We start from the raw sequence: 18,430 nt of genomic DNA on the forward strand, positions 1-18,430 counted from the left end.
ATCAATGCAAATGAATTCTGTCTTGGCCATATGACATGACTCGGCCAGCTCAGTGTTCTCAGCGGGCTTGAGGCCCCGTCTGGCCTTACTAATTAGCATACATTTCACACCTTACCTGGCCCAAAAACGTCAATATTAAGTCTGTATATGGGCATTCCCAGATGATGCCCTGTTAGGGCAACCACTCTAATACAATCCTTTTTTTATGACCATATGGAGATCCCTGATGTCATCAATGTTAAGCCCATATCTGGGAATGCCCATATATGGAGATATTGTGTCAGTCTCATGATGCCCTGTTAGGGCAACCACACTAATACAATCCCTGATGTCATGCCCATCCCTGATGTCATCAATATTAAGCCCATATCTGGGAATGCCCATATATGGACATATTGTGTCAGTCTCTGTTGCGTCTTGCCCTTGGCCTTAGGGTGTCTTACTGGTTACACACATAGAGAATATACTGTATACTGTGTACAGTATACTGGACACATGAGGTGACCAAAAGATATGTGACAAGGACAAAAGCAAAAAGTAGTTGATTGTCATGGGGTCTAGTGTATCAGTAATGCTATGTGCTTGAGCAGAGGATAGTGATTCAACACATGTACTGTCAATTAGATAAAGGTCATTCTCATATTAGATAATAATTCATAACAGTAAGCTATAACTCACAACGGCCCATGTGTTGTCATGACTCATTATATCCCACACCTAACTAAGGAACGTTATTCGCCCAGATGTGAATGTGTTGTGCTTAAAAACCCAACAGCCTGATGAGGGTACATTTATATATGAGAGATGATTGAGTGATGATGATTATCGGATATCATTTTATCAGTTCAAACAAGTGTGATCAAATCACATTCAAATTCACTTTTCCTCTGTTCAGCATAACTTTGTTTCATATTTAATCCAATAAAACGCAATGCAACATGTGGTCCTGGGTTTCATGCAGGCAGTCCCCAGCTGAATATACCGGGTAATTAAGAAAGCAAATGGACCCTTACATGTCCATTTGCTTCCATTTCTACAATCTCCGAGTTAGTGTAAGTATTGGAGGTCCGTGGCCTAATGCATATAAACTAGGGTCATTGATATTACAATAGACAACAATCAACCGTTAGATGTCAGACTCTCAATACCGCTCTTTCATAAGCTTCCTTATTTCCCTGACTCATGTCGGGAAGGCAGCAATTACTACAATGTATGCAATATTGTATCATGGTGAAATGACCTTTCTCAATTAAAACAGATGCACACATGGATAATAGTTAGCCTTATTCAACTGGCGGACTGCGGGCCAAATGCGGCCTGCGGGCCAAATGCGGCCTCCGGGGACCTTATGTGGCCCTTGGGACAATTTATATTAACACGTTGCAAGCCGCGGCAGAACCCTCTGAACAGAGGTAGCGCCGAAGAAATAAGCCATTTATTTACAAACATGTTTTAAAAAAACAAAGCCCACATGATAACAACACGTACTGGAGTGCTCGACACAGCGTACATATTCATCCTGCAGAGGTCGGCGATCTTACTTTGGCGAGGCGGAGGGGAGATCAATTCCATTCGTTTACGTGCGGCGAAGCAGGGAAAGGAGCGATAGAGAAGCGGCGCCCGAACGTGATTGAAACCGCGATCCACGAACAGAGACAAAGACCAGCCATCTTGTTTGAGCTTCTTGCTGAGTTTCAACACTGGGGAGAGGATGAGGCTCCTCCTGGCCAGCCATCCATCCAGAATGTGAGTCAACGGCGTGGCCTGCTGGATATTAGGAGTATCACACCCAGCACCAGAAAATGACTGTCAGAGCATATTAACCCTTTCAGATCGCTCCAAAAAGACACAGAGAAGAATTTCCGATGTTTTTTTTTTTTTTATTATAATTTATATCAAAAGTCCGGGAATAGACGGCGTGGCTGATGGGACCCAGTAGGAAGTCCGAGGGAGTACGGCCAGGCTTAGAAGGTGTTAAAAAAAGAAATGAAAGATTTTGAAAAGAAAAAAGGCTAGGGGGGCTAGTGAAAGTTATAGGTATGGTTTGTGCGATATGAAATGTAAGCTTACCTATGCAGTATAATCCTCAATCATATTCCATCATATTCAAGTCAAGTGACTCCAAATCACTTCAGTTTAGAGCACTGCAGAGTGGGCATTGTTAATGCATCAAAGAAGGGGACCGGGTCTAACAGGGGTAGATAATAAAGGCTGTTTTATTTATGTATTTTTTGATGACACTTGGCGACTCTAATCCTTTATTTCGTCTTCCTTTATCCACATAAAAATGCCATCAATATGACCTTGAAAAAGATCATCAGTGATGTACATGCGAAAACAGTTACATTGCCACAAGAATGAGGTTTGTGTCATTGTCAATGTGGGTCAGAATGCCTGGATTAGAATCACTCTGTTCTGTTTTTTAATGTAGGCCAACAATCCATTTGATTGACAGAGAACAAATATAGGCCAATCAGCAGGGTCGCATGCCTATCTAAACACGCCGCATAGCATCGATAGGACAATATTATCATACTGTAAGCAATAACAAGGTTACATGATTGTTGGTCATAACTGGGTAGTGGCGTCATCAGCGGTATCATCAGCGGTAACGCATAACCCATAAGTACATTTACTCAAGTAGTAACTGTTCTCGAGTAAACCTTTTCCATTTTGTGATACTCTGTCGGGTTATAAATACATGATACATGGGTTGGCGATAGGGCCTTTCTGTGTGGAGTTTGCATGTTCTCCCCGTGTCTCCTAGGGTTGACCCTCACAAAAACATGCAGTAATCCTGGTCTCAATAATGCCTCCCCCTGGCCAGCCGGGGCGCCTGATGGAGGGGAAAGGAACTGGTTGGAATAACGTGTTCCTTCCACGTGCTACGTCCATCCCAGGGAAATCCCCCCTGTCAGGTGAAAAGAAACAACTTGGACTACCCATGCATTGAAGGAAGCATGAGGTTTGTCCGTTGTCTCCCCAGGCGCGGCAGAGGGAGAGCAGAGCCCAGGATTACATAGGCAATTGGCACTGGGTGAAAATGGGTTACAAAAATCGTGGGATAAAAATACATGATTGCATTACTAATTACTAATTTACAACCCAATAGTGATATACTCTGAAATTGACCATTTCTGCATAATGACTACTTTTACATTTACATCTGTTTGTTTCTTGTTTGAGTGATTGAGTGAATACTTTATTAACAGTTTACAATTACAATAGGCATACTCAAATGTCTGCCTCCCTTCGTCATCTGTCCTCCTCAGCATGGTGGTGTCACGGTGAAATTGGTGACCTGCCGAAATATGCGACAACCGTGTAGACAAATATAATGTCAGTGTCCGAATGATGTAACCCATCGCGGTTTGTTTATTAGCAGAGTTCAACCTAGCAGTATTTAGGCCACGTATTTAAAGACCTCCATGTAAGTTCTAGGAAGTCCACAAGATGGTCACATATTTCGGCAGGTCACCAATTTCATCGTAACACCGCCATGCTGTAAGACAGATGATGGAGGAAGTGAGGAGGCAGATTTATTTATTTATTTGAATTCAGCTTTTGAGTACAGAGGTACAGTTATATAATAATGCTAAAAGGGTAACACAAAACGTCCTGAGGGCTGGTTTCCATTGTGGTCCTATTTTCACTTCCCACGTGGGATATGATATAAAGGGTATAAAAAAAGGTCTTCCACCATTGAGCGTAATAATAGAGCTCCCTCTCACCATTTAATGAAAACATGTAACTTTTAATGAAATGTGTCTGAGAACAACATTTGAAGCCGTGGGAAGTGCTGGGTTGCCCATTACACACGGAATTCATGTGTTGCATTTGTAGTCCTAAACCGGCCATATTGAGGACCAACACAGGTGTTTTGATTAACGTAGAACATTGGTTCTATGCCAATCAGACAAAATTGAACACCTGTGTTGGTCCTCAATATGGCCGGTTTAGGACTACAAATGCAACCCTGACGAGTCTGATGAACAATATGATTTAGTGTGTTCGCGGTATATGCGCAAATCTAAGCAAATCTAATCACGTGAGCACCGTGCGTACACAAGGATATAGACACAGTTTGCAAATGCATGCACCGTACAGTATTTCTTTGGCCCACACACAGTGAGAATCTGGAGCGTTCATTTAAGGCGGAGGCCGCCAGTTTGAGCACTGTACAACGTCATACAAATAGCCTCTAACACTCGAGTCAAAGTTAACACTCTGGATTCTGACTGCGCCGGTTTGACAGCTGCACAGCCATCAGTAATTCAATGCTGCGGTTGGACTTTAATAGAATAAACGCGTTGCAGTCGCACCCTAGTTCTAACCCTAACACTGGATGTGTCAGGGGGGCAGTGGTGGAAAGAGTACTCAGATTTTTTTTTACTTAAGTAAAAGTATCAATACTGCATTATAGAAATACTCTCTTAGGGTGCCCTCACACCAAAATACCTATGAGAGTGGAATCCGCGTTCCGCCAATGCATTTCAATGAGAGTGAAGCGGTTTCATGCCAGCAGAGGATGTCTGCAAAAAACGCTCCCTTCTCATTGAAATGCATTGGCGGAACGCGGATTCCACTCTCATAGGTATTTTGGTGTGAGGGCACCCTTACAAGTAAAAGTCCGGAATTCAAAATGTACTTGAGTAAAAGTATGAAAGTGTTGGCATGAAAATGTACATAAAGTACAAAAAGTAAAAGTGCAAAATGTTTGAAAATGTGAGCTTGTAGATCTGCTATTTTCAAATAGCCTAGGTATGGCTAAAGTGGATTAATGTATGTTTTATAATATAATCACATATATCTGCAAACCAACGAGTAACGAAAGTCTTCAAATAAATGTAGTAAAGGTACAATTGTATCTGAGTTGTATTGGAGTAGAAGTAAAAGTATTGGAAATTGGAGATACTCAAGTAAAGTACAAATAACTCAGAATTGTACTTACTGTAAATACAGTACTTAAGTAAATGTACTTACCGGTAGTTATTTGACACCACTGCAGGAGGGGAGGGTCATGTTCAAGAGGTGCAAGACCCCCGCTGGCAGCTTCCTGCATGTTCATTCATTAGAAACGTGTCGGCCCTAAGCCCTGTCTACAATATGGATATTTTGTGTATGTGTGGTGTGTGCGCGCGCATTCATTCTGAACAGGCACGTGCACACATAGACATGAAAGGGGGCTTGAGCCCCTGCCCTTTTATCCGTCTGTAAAAAAGTGCCCTCTCCAGACCATGAATGCAGTTTTTACTATGGTGAAAGAAATGCAAATGCCCTCTTTCCATGCCATACCTGAAGGCAACATTCAAAAGAATTGCCTTGTCCAAACTCTCCTGAACTTGAATCCATCATCTCATGTTGAAAGAATTGCCCTCTCTGTGTAGAAATCCATGCCATTACACCACATCTCCAGTATTCACTTGATTATGCTTGGTTCTGTGTGGTATCAAGCATCGAAAATAACCTCTAAGATCACAACGCGTCGCGCTGTGACGCATTGTGATCTTGGAGGTCGGCTATTTTCGGTTGCTTGGAGGTCTGCTATTTTTTATATTTTCACCAAAAGGCCCTTTTAGAAATTTCAGCCACTGCCTCTCTAAGATTCTCTGCACGTTCCTGAATGACACAAACTCTCACACCATAGGCACAGTGGTTCTCAACCAGTGGGTCGGGACCCGCAGGGGGGTCCCCACATGATCTTTTGTCCCCAGACGACTGAAGTGACAATAAGGACTTTTAAGACCTTTTTAATACCTAAAAAATCTTAAGAAGAAAAAGAATATTCATAAATATTTATCTGTGGAACCAAGTCAAACAGAAATGTAATACCTCAACTCCTACAATTCCAAGTGCATGTCGGGGCGGGGGAATCCCCGGTTCAAATTATTTTGGGCGGGTCACATCACATGTCACGACCTGAAAAGGTTGAGAACCCTTGCAATAGGACACTGATCCTTGAGGTTGTTTAAGGGGTTCCCAGAAAAATGAGGAACAGTTAAAACACAAACTCTATTGTTATTGTTTTGGTATTCGGAAATAGGCCAGACCCATTGTGAGTTAGATTGTCTATTTTTGAATCTGCATTCCCTGCATGTTTAAACATCTTCTGTTGCTCCCGACATGGTTGTGTGACAGCTTATCAGACATACAGTATCAGCTAATACTCCCAGATGTGAAAGAATGTGTGTAGCCACCTGCCATGGGAATTTATCTAGGCTGTTTTTGGACCCATTTATAAACAGTAGAGCTCACAAGTCACAATGCTCACAAGAAGCTCACAGTGGCGTCAGTTCAGAAAAAGCTAAGGTATGGCAACATGACAAGACACCAGTCATGTTGCCAACAGGCATGATACATTCATTTTAAGAAGTACATTTTATTTTTTCCCCCCGTTTCTACGGTTTCTTGGGCTGGATATGGCAGCCTGGAATGGTTGTTCAAGTGCAGCTAAACTTGGCATGTTAGTAAAGAGTGCCACAATTAACAATAAATGCTTTGCACCTGTGCAGCTGACCTACGGAACCTGGGAATATACCATCTTGTCAAGATGAGGAGAATAAAAGTGTGGAGAATATAATATAATACCTTGTTAAAGTGACCATAAATTTTGCATTTATTTTACTGTAATTTAACAACATAATAACCAGCACAGATAGACAAAGAGACATTAATGGATTTATATTTAAAATATATTTAAAATAAAATATATTTAAAATATATTTAAAATTAACCCAAATATTTGCCTAGTCCGTAAATGACAACTGGTGTTAATTAATGTTTTTTGTACATGGGCATTACGCAAGCCAGAGACTGTTGCCTCCCCAAATTTTCAAACTCTTCCCGTCATACAGGCCGGACTGCCGCCGGAGCAACGGAAGCTCTGAAATGTGAAGCCTCCTCCTCCCCACTTCCGTTTCGTCTTTACAGTCGTGCAAATAATATACATCTAAATAATCGAGGCATACAGTATATAGCTTAAAGGAGTAGTTCAGCCCCAAAATTACTTTTTTTCTCCTATTGAATACTAACCCCATGGAGACTTGAGTTCAATAATATTGTCTTGTATTTGTTGCATTCCTAAGACAACATTCTGATTATAGTTTTAGGAATGCGACAAAAACCTAAAAATGTTTTTAAACTCAAGGCTCCATGGTATAAGTAATCTGTAATCAATAGAACAAAAGTCATTGGGGCTGAACTATACTCCTTTACGGAGGAGTACTCCTTTAATGCTTAGCAGAAATGGAAATAAAATACAATTATGTCAAGATATTTCTAAATATATTTTCGTGAACGGAAATGACGAATAGATGACAGCTTTGCCTCGGATTTCTGGAGGTGTTGTTCCAGACTCTACACACACACAGCATTCGGAGATTGTGGAATAGTTGTCTGGCTACGTGAGAGGAGACTCCTTCGTAGGAAGGAGGTCATAAAAAATACACCTGTTGACTCGGAAGTGCTCCTATTGGCTGGCTCAGTGCATGTGGGGGGTGTGAGGACATTGACCAACACTTCAGAGTTAGAGTTACAGGCTCAGCTATCTGGAAACCCATTTGGTCAAATTCGTTTTTACCTCTGGGGCACTGTCTCCTTTTTTATGTAGAAACTCTAAATATCTTCTTTTTCTTTTCTTTTCTTATCTTTTCTTTTCTTTTCTTTTCTTTTCTTTTCTTTTCTTTTCTTTTCTTTTTTCTTCTTTATGAATGCTTTTTTCCCCTTTTGTTATTGATGATATCCTATGCAAAGTACTGTGTTCTATCCGTCTGTCTTTCAATGTTATATGAGATACATAAAGTGGTTCCAATCCTGTGTAAATAAGCCAAAAAGCTTACTAGGATCTCCTTTTAGTTGACCTTGTACAAGTGATTTGTACTGTCATGAAACTGTACTTTTTCCTATGCAACCTTATAAAAAAATCTTCAATCAATCAAGAAAAAGCGTTATTTTCTGACGGCAGTTTTACAATTTCTCAGTCACACACACACGGCAACCAGCCCAAGTTACACAACGAGAATGCATGCAGCTATGACGAGCACATGTTTTACATGAGCCCCACACACACAGACATATTACGACACTGCATGCATGCACGTGTGCCATGTGTCACGAATAGACAGGGAGACACAAATAGACAGGGAGACGGCAGCACCACATGGGGCTGACACTGGAGAGAGAGAGAGAGAGAGAGAGAGAGAGAGAGAGAGAGAGAGAGAGAGAGAGAGAGAGAGAGAGAGAGAGAGAGATTTACTCCTGTGTCCTGCTAAAAGGGGATGCCCTGCTAGACAAAGGGTTCCCAAGCTTTTCAGGCCACGACCCCCCAAAATAATCATCGACAATGAGACAATGATGCAGAATATTCAGCGATTTTTAGTAAGCACCCCTGGAGGAGAAGTTCAATAACTTTCCCCAAAAGCATGTTGAAACAGTAGGCCTAGTGTTTTTAGCTGGTTCTTAAAAATATACAGACTCTGCAGCTCTCAGGCCACGCAGAAGGGCATTCCAAAGTCTGGGCACTATAGACTGAAAGGCTCTGTCACCTTTGGTGATTAACTTAGTTCGAGGAATGACCAGTAGACCCTGGTCAGCTGACCTTTTTCAAAGGTAGCCTTCATGAAAAACGCTCTTTTTCTGGCCAGTCAATGAGTTATGCATGACTTTATATCACAGAACGTCGCCGTAGTGGACCACGGTGGCTCACAATGACAGTATTATGTCATCGTGAACAACACTTATCATCAACAAAAAAAGAATTAAAAAGAAAAGAAAAGAAATAAATAAACTCTACCACTCGTTTTTTGATATTATAACATCAGATTAAGGTCATACAACGGCTATAGTCCGCCATTCTCCTTTAAGGCTTTTTGGTGGGGCAGCGCCCGAGGTATGCCCAAGACACAGTCAGACACTCCATAGTGTCCCCTTAGTCTAGTGGTTAAGATGATGGCTTTCCACATGGGAGACCCGGTACACACACACACACACACACACACACACACACACACACACACACACACACACACACACACACACACACACACACACACACACACACAGTTTCATGAATGAATAGGAATGGGAGGGATGATCACAAGTCCAGTCCATATTATAACTACCGTAACGTAGCTAGTTATAAAGTGTCTGTTACAAGTTGTTATTCATAATTATAAACATTTATAACAAGTGTTATGAAAGTTTTAAGTGCATTATAATCCATTTTGATGTGTAATAACGTATTATAAATGTGAGAATAATGCATTAGATTAGGCCTTTAAGTAAAGTGTTACCTGGTTTTATTGTGAGTTTATAATGCATTTTCTAAAACGGCTAGTTCCATTCCTTGATTTTGATTGGCTGGTTGCCATGGTATACCTGAGACTGTAACCCACACCTTGAATCAGTTTATATCAAAGCCAGGTGCGTTATTTCTTTCCACTGTGCCGTGAGGCTGAACTAGAGAAGCGAGCGTTTGATTTCCTCTCAAATCCTGCCGTGCGGGTGCTTCTAAGCACCGCCCACATGCATAGGACAGTGACTGAATGGCTCCGGGCGGGGCTTGTAAAGGCAACAAGCGCCCTCTATTCTCCAGGCACCACTCGGCTGTTTAGCTTAGGTTGCTATGCTAGCGTTTTTGATGTTTTGTTCACCCACATAGCAGCTAAATCTGGATGAAAATAAACATGTGTATGGATCGAATATGGTTCTTAACATGAGACTGATCTAACACAAGTGTTGTTTCCCTATTATTTTGGCAAAAAGAATGATGTGACTTTGTAAACACACACTGCCTTCCGTAAATTCCATTCCTGGATGTGACTCGTAAACGCAAGGAAATGTCTCTTCCTGGTGGCGGAGAAGTGTACTTTTTTCTTTAAATAATGCAATGCTATGATTTTTCATGTTGCAATTATTGTGACCGTTTTAGAAAAGCAATAAGCCACGCGAGGCTTGTGGTTACCGGGGGAGTATACACCGGCTGAGAGGGTCGGAAACACTCGGCTGCGCCTCGTGTTTCCCAACGCCTCTCAGCCGGTGTATACTCCCCCGGTAACCACTCGCCTCTTGTGGCTTATTGCTTTAATGACCAGCACTACATTTATACATTATAAATGTTGTTATAAGTTGTCATACATTATTATAAACATTTATAATGAGTGTTATAATGCCTTACAGGCACTTTAGAATGCATTATGTGATTATAATGCATTATAGAGGCGACCTTTAAATGTTCCCTCTGACAGAGGCATGCAGGCCGGGTCACTGTGAGGTCCAAAGTAACCCCAACGGACTGAGAAAGAATCGGTACTATTGTGTATGCTATTTATATGTATGTGGATAACCTTTGCACATGCAAGGCGACACAAACAGGACGAACACAAACAATTCTAGGGTCTGCAGACTGAGCTAAGTTTAGAGCTTGGACGGCTATGACCCCACGCACCACTTAAATTCTAACTAATATAACATTCCTTCGAGGAAAACGGTCTTCACCCTGTCACAGTGACCATGATGCACTGCCACCGCAACTAAACACGCTACACTTCAGTGAGCCCATACATTCTGTGTTGAACGACAGCGGAAGAAAGGAGGGGGAGAGAGGGTTGAGGGTTTCCTCATAGGTTTTACTGCTTGCTGCTTGCTTAAGTGTTATTGTTTTGTTTTTTAGTCTTTTAGTTTTCATATGAATTACTTTATTTATTTTATTATAAGGAGCTAACCGCTACTATCTGCTTTGTCCCTTCGCCCATGACCAAGCTTTGCAGGACACTCAAAGGACAACTTTACTCTTCAACTGTGAGAGATAGAATCGAAGAAAAAAAAAAGTTCCCAAAAACAATCCCAGGAGATTTCTTTTTTTTTTTTTTGCATGAATTCTGGGTCTCACAGAACTGTCATTACCTGTATTAATTGCACCCATTTGAACTTGTTACCTGTATAAAATAGCCCTTTTCACACAGTCAATCAATCAGACTCCAACATCTCCACTATGGGCAAGACCAAAGAGCTGTCTAAGGACACCAGGGACAAAATTGTAGACCTACACAAGGCTGGGATGGGCTACAGGAATTATTGTTAAATTCAGTGTCTGAGTGACAGACCTTTATGGGGCATTTGGGAAATACGGAACAAACTGCGTTCTGTATTGGTTCAATACGGAACGCAACATTTCATTCTCAAATACGGGACGAATCCGTATTTTACGGAACGGGTGGCAACCCTAGTTCCAACCAACTATGCCAAGGGGGTCTACAACCATGCTTACCATGCCTACAATTCCTACACACGTTTACAATTCTCTGTGGCACAGTCTGTGGCGAGTCAAGTTGGCACGATCTTTTATTATGGACATGGTTTAGTCTGACTAAAGCGACTCTGGACTGCATCCATGGTCTGGGGAGTCCCCCGTTTTGCTGAAGTGGCTGAGCTGGCAGGCGCCATGTGGTGGCTAGAGTCAAAGTCATAGATACTCCTGCACTGGTCAAATACCAAGTGCATAACCTGCTCAGGTCAATATCACCCTTCGCTACCGCACGGCCAAAATCGATTTTCCAATGCTAACTTATGGCAACCGTTGCTAACCTGGCAGCTTGCCATTGCAAGCTTCCATCGCCTGTCATAGCTGTCAATGTTATTTCGCCCGTTCACACACAATCATTTGCAACATAATAGCAAGAATAGGAATGCCACGATAACGCAATGATGACTATGAACCAGCAACAGATTCCACGTACCCAGAAAACGGTTGGGAAGTTGCATTTTTCCACCCCTTTTCCCGAGCTGAAATCTGCACTTAAACTTAGTTAAACTTAATTTAGGAGATATATTGAAGATCTTGCTCCTGAAATGATCGATTATTTATATGGGGAGAAGCCGCCATATAACATGCAAGTCTACGACTGAGAAGCAGAGTGGAGTGGGTGAGGCTTAGCGAAGGGTCCATTGAGCTCATGTTCTGGAGTACATTGCTTTTCTAAATGTTTCTAGTAATAGGCTACTATTCAAAAGTACATGCTTTTGAACATTTTTGATTTTTCAAAAGCAGCAACGTCTAGGTGCTGAGCAATACATCTCATAAGATCCTAGTTAAGAGTTAAGTTCAAAAGGTGGGCTTTCAGTTGTCTGCGCTTGCCTCTGTACTCCCTGACATTTTTTCCACAGATTGGGCGGGTAACCTGATGAATGCAGCATCACCAAATATCTTCTGGGTATTAACTGTAATCTCTAATAGACCTTCGGAAGAAGATATAAGTACTCCTGGGGGCCTATACAGGTATATTTTCCATGGGAGTCCACAAGATACTCTGGTTGTTTCAAAAACAAGAAGCAACATTTTAAAGTCGACTCTAAATGAAACAGGGAGCCAATGTAGCCAGGACACAATATGAATTGTGTTTTGCAGTGCCCAAAAACGTAATAGTAATATTGGCTCTAGATTCACTCTACAGAATCCATCTTTGAGAGAGAGAGGGAGAGAGGGAGAGAGAGAGAGAGAGAGAGAGGGAGGGAGAGAGAGAGAGAGAGGGAGCAGGGACGTGCAGAGAATTTTAGAGGCAGGGGCTAACATTTCTGAAAGGGCGTTTTGGTGAAAATATTGAAAATATTTTCAGTGCTTGATACCACACTCCACTAAGTATAATCAAGGCGTTACTGGAGATGTGGTGTACAGCATGGATTTCTACACAGAGAGGGAAATTCTTTCAACATAAGATGCTACGTTCAAGTTCAGGAGAGTTTGGACAAGGCAATTCTCTCGAATGCTGCCTTCAGGTATGGCATGGATGGAAAGGGGGGCATTTGCATTTCTTTCACCAAGAGTAAAAACTGCATTCATGGTCTGAAGAGGGCACTTTTTACAGGCGGATAAAAGGGCACGGGCTCAAGCCCCCTTTGATGTCCACGTGTGCGCGTGCCTGAGAGGGAGGGAGAGTCTCTGTTATCTCAACCCCCAGCAGCCCCCTGTGACGGGGCGCATATCCTCCGCCTGACCCCCCTGCTCAACACGCTGCTCCCATACTCTAAAAGAGATACATACACACAAAGACCCCCACCCCCCCACCCCAAACCCTAATGTACACACATGCACACACACAAAGACTCAGTCACACACACACACGCACCCCGGTCCACGTGGCCGCTATGCTGTTTTGCCTTCTCTGCTCTAAATGCCCGTCCCTCCCCGTCTCTCTCTGTGTGCCCCCTCCTCCCCATGCCAGCTGTTGAAAGCTCTGACGCCAGAGGAGAACACCCAGTGCCAGCAGGGCCTGTACTTCCAGGATGGGCAGCGGCGCGTGGACTACGTCCTCACCTATCACATCAAGAAGCCGCCCAGCGGGGGGCGCCACAGCCGCCAGCCGTCCCGACTGCTGCTCGCAGACAACGCCTTCACCCGAACGCTCCGCCGCGGGGGAGCGGGGGGCAACCGCGGCGGCCGTGCGACGGCTACAAACCAAGGTTTTTGTTTGTTTTTACAATTGTTTTTTTTAATGTAGTTTTAATTGTTAATTAGAGTGGGTTTGCAAGTTATTATTAGTTTCTTTTTTATTCTTTGTGACAACGCTTAGTTTTAGTTTAGTTTTTACTAGTTTTAGTGTTGGTTTTAGTTTGTTTCATACTTTGGGCTATTTGTGAGGTGCAGGATTCAAAAAGGTCAAAGTAAGTGGGCCTATATGCAATAAAAACAAAAGATATCATTTAAAAATATTCAGTTACTGTTACTGTTACTGTAACGAGAAAAACTAAAACTAAGGGCATTTTGTCAATAATTTCAGTTTGTTTTAGTTAGTTTTGTAAACACAATTACAGTTTCAGTTAGTTATAATTTTTTCAATTGTAGTTTTCGTTATTTGGTTAGTTTTCGTTAACTATAATAACCTCGGTACAGACTCGGGGGACAGACGCGCGCAGCAGCATCAGCACCACACAGAGACGACGGGCATCCCGTCGTGTTCCTCGCCGGCCGTGGATGTGGAGCTGCAGGGCGGTGCGGGCGGTCCAGGCGACACGCCCGACTACCAGGAGGACGACAAGAGGCTCATGAGGGAGGAGTTTGAGGGGAACCTCCGGGACATGGGGCTGGAGCTGGAGAGCGACCATGAGGTGAGTCTCACACTACATCCGCTCTGCTGCTCTGTCTGCGTTGTACGCTCTCACCTCCTCGTCCTTTAGACGTAGGAGGTGTCGCCATACTCTTTCTGTTTACGCTAGGGTTAGGCTTACGCCATCCGTCTGCGTTCAACCTGTCAGGAGAGAGCGAGAGAGACAGGGAGAGACAGAGAGACGGAGAGACAGACAGACAGACAGACAGACATATAGACAGAGAAAACTATATTTACTTCACTCTTGACCTTTTCAAAGAAAGGCATGAAATAGAAACAAACAAACGCACAGATTGATGCACACACACACACACACACACACACACACACACACACACACACACACACACACACACTCACAGATACACATGTACACAGACAAAGACTGTGCATGCTGGGGCGGGAGGATCACAGGACTTTGTGCTTCTGCTGACATCAGCTGGATTAGTTGTGGAATTCCCACCATATGTTGAAGTCCCACAATAGTGGGACAATAGTCCCACTCTGTGTTCTATAGGAGTGGTTCTCAACCTGTGGGACAGGACCCCCAGTCGGATGATTAACTTAATGTGCAGCACTGTTTTCTCACTCAACACCAAACAAACCACCATAAAGTTTAAAGACAATTTATATACTTTTTAATACTCTCTGAACTCTCTGTTCATCCAGCACCCATTTACTGGACATTGGGATGTGCATGTGTTTTCTTTGCCGTGATATTATAAGCCTTGAACTTGAATTTATGCATTCACACACTGATAATTTCTCCCCTTGAGTCTGACATTGTGCCCTGTTTGAGTGATTTCTGGAGGGGAGGGACTTTGACTTTCCCTAAACCAATCACTACAGATCAAAGCAAAGCACCTCGTCTTCTGATGATGACGCACTGATGATGACATCGCTTGAAAAACGGGACGCAGATTGGTTATTCGTTAAACGCACCCCCATCCCCTGCGCTCATTGGAGGAGCCGTAATTTTGCGCTTATTATGAACACCAGCCCAGAGAAACAGTCCACTCTGAGAGTGGGCGGCTATATGAGCCAGAACCAAGCTAATACAGGACCCCAACGGCACATTCCCGCGACCCCACTTTGGGTTGCGAGTCTTGCGACCAATAGTTTAAGAACCACTGACATAAACAGTTGGAGGAGCCATGTGAACTGTGAAGACAGCGAGAGATCTGCACGCACGCTCGCTCGATCCACATGCGTGCACGCTCGCTCGTTCGCACACACAGACACGCACAGTCGCACACACATGTTTGTGGCCATTACGTGTCCGAATGTCACGTGCAATCTTGTGTTGTGAAGAGCCGCAACCCCACTTTCCGTATGGTCCCATAGCCTGAGAGGCTATAACCATGTCACCAAGGCGACGGCTCCTAGGCAACCGGCTCCTAGGCAACCGGCTCCTAGGCAACCGGCTCCTAGGCAACGGCTCCTAGCCAATGAACGGCGAGGCCTACTGTTAACCATCTACCTATGACTGTGGCTCGGTCTGCGGCTCTGAATGTGGAATTAGGCTCTTTGTAAGAGAAGAAGATGCTGCTGCTCTTTTGCCAGTAGATCTCTAGTAGTCCATGTTTGTGATTAGTCACACGTTGCAAACACTGCCTCTTTTATGTGAGTGCACAGATAGCTACAGTAGACTGGAAAGGTTGGGTTGACTTCACAAGTTACCTGGGTGTGACGGCTTTGAGTGTGATTTTTTTTAGATCATGAAAATGATATTGTGGGTATGTATTCTGTACATTTGTACAGTTCCCTGGTCTGTATTGACATAACAAAGTAATGCAAACCGGAGGCTGTCCATTGTGCGAATTGTACTGTATGTATGTTATGTATGTACAGTACGAGAGAGAGAGAGAGAGAGAGAGAGAGAGAGAGAGAGAGAGAGAGAGAGAGAGAGAGAGAGAGAGAGAGAGAGAGAGAGAGAGAGAGAGAGAGAGAGAGAGAGAGAGATTCTGAGTACTCCAGTTGCTGAGCATGCCAACATGACAGCTGTTTCACCTTATAGCATACCACACTACCACAAAGTAGAATCATACCATACACATTGTAACATAACATACCACACTATCTCACTCCACACAGTAGAATCATGACCATTAGTTTAATTCTGGAAAACACAAAACCGGGAACAAACTAGTGGCAAAAAAGTGACAATTTCAACAAAAATTAAGATCTACAAGCTCACACTGTGTCGAATGAGCTTGTGCTGTAGTAGCCCTTTAGGGGGGGAATGTGAACATTTGTAAAAATGCTCGCCCCCAAAATAGGGTTGCGTCCAACAAAACTCATGTGTCTATATCAGGTGTCACACATCACATGTAGATGGTTGTGGTGTGGATTGTGATGCACTCAGCAATGATGTAAAGCATGATCAAAGTGGGGTCTGGGGACCCCCAGGGGTCCTTGAGGGAGTTCCAGGGCGTCCCCAGCTAAATGATAGTTATAGGAACCAAATGGAACCTTATTGGTCTGTAACTCAGAGAGTGTACATGGAACCGAATTGACCCTATTTGGTTCCATTTGTACACTCTCTGAGTTACATTAACGATTCTACAATATACAGTAAATTGGGTTCCAAGATAGAAAAGCCTTTAAATGGGGTCCGTAGCCTAATGCATGTCAAACTGACGGTCCTTGATGGTTGGGAATCACTGCTATAGCAAGAAATCTTCTCTTATGGGGGAATATCATTTCAAAAGGGGGTCTGCAGGTTAGTAAGTGCAATTGGGGGTCCTTGTGAGAACGACTGATCTAAACTAAGCCAGATTAATCTGCAAGAAACAACAACAGCACAACAAAAGGAACCTCCAGAGGTTTAGGAAACATGCACACAAGAACTGGTTAAATGTGAACACTAGGGGGTGGAAATGGCCTTCCCCCCTGAGACCCCCTAATGATGCCCCTGCATACCAACCTCACATGACCTCCACATGAGCCAGGGCCTCAGGGCAGATATGGAATGACACCATGCGTCACAGGAGTGGGTTGTGAGGGTTTCCCTTTTGGTCTGATATTACTATACACCAACAATACTGCAATGGAGAAATACACTGTTACACAAGTACAGATGTGCCATTTAAAAACGTCACACGTCCTGCCATTGGCAAGTAGATTTTCAGGGATTTGCAGAACATTGAGCTTGTAAATTACCAAATTTTTGCTACTTTTATGACCTTCTCTGACTTATGGGAATGAAGTGGTTTCTTGCCATTTGCGAGTTTCTGCAAAAAATACGCTCCATTCTCCATAAAAATTTGAAAGACAAAACAGGGAAAGTTGTGGAAAAAATGCATTTGCAGGACATTGCAGGAAAAGAGCAGTAAATAATGAAGAGTTGAAACGGCACATCTATAAACAGTCCGGAATTCAGGTACTTGAGTAAAAGTGTCAAAATGTTGGTGTCAAAATGTACTTAAAGGGATAGTTCACCTAAAAAACTTCTTTATTTCTATCGATTACTCACCCTTTGGAGAGCAGATACCTTTATGGAGACTTTGTTCCCTATGGAGACACAAAGAGTCTCCTCAAGTTATTGTCTTAGGAATGCAATTGTCTTAGGAATTCAAGTCTCCATGGGGTGAGTAATCAATAGAAAGAAGTATTTTTTTTAGGTGAACTATCCCTTTAAGTACATTTTGAGTTTGTAGATCGGCTATTTTCAAGTCACCGAAATGTATATAGGGCTGAAGTGGTTTGATTGATTGATTGATTGATTGATTGATTGATTGATTGATTGATTGATTGAAGAATTTATTAGAAGTTTAAGTACTGTTTCAATGCAGTACAAATCACAGGTCAACTAAAAGGAGATCCTAGTAAGCTTTTCGGCTTATTTACACAGGAACCACTTTATGTATCTCATTATGACATTGAAAGACAGATGGATAGAACACAGTATTATGCATAGGAGAACATCAATTACCAAAGCAGAAAAAAATAAATAGAAGAAGTAGATATTTACAGTGGAAAAGGGGAGGTAAGTATAAGCTTAGTCTATTTACAAGTTTCGAGTAGCAGCCATCTGTAGGTGACTTTTCAGACCAATTTTGAAGGATGTTAGGGATTTACACTCCTTTAGGGCTTGCGGAAGGGCGTTCCACATGTTAGTGGTATAGCAGGAGAACGAATTTGAGCCTTTTTAGAGTAAAATCTAGGTTGAACATGATTAGTGCAGCTGCCTCTGGTGTTGTAGTTATGGACATCCTTGACATTTGTGAAGTATTTAGTCAGGTACATGAGTATCTTGGTGGTGTAGTGAATCTTGTACACCAGGCCCATTGCAAGATGCTGTACTCTGTCAGCTACTGTGAGCCACCCGA

At 42.8% G+C, this 18,430-nt stretch overlaps 1 protein-coding gene across 1 annotated transcript in view; it reads left to right on the forward strand.

The window, feature by feature from the left end:
- The window catches only part of ano1b (anoctamin 1, calcium activated chloride channel b), a gene marked incomplete at its 3' end in the record, with an annotated part of 66,102 nt that overhangs the window by 3,222 nt on the left and 44,450 nt on the right, over nt 1–18,430 (forward strand). The window contains exons 2-3 of the mRNA XM_080737047.1: nt 13,218–13,455; nt 13,886–14,100. Coding sequence (XP_080593173.1) covers nt 13,218–13,455; nt 13,886–14,100 — 453 coding nt within the window. The remainder of the gene's footprint in view (nt 1–13,217; nt 13,456–13,885; nt 14,101–18,430) is intronic.

This window comes from Nannobrachium achirus, assembly GCF_963921795.1.
Source record: "Nannobrachium achirus genome assembly, chromosome: 11".
NCBI lineage: Eukaryota > Metazoa > Chordata > Actinopteri > Myctophiformes > Myctophidae > Nannobrachium > Nannobrachium achirus.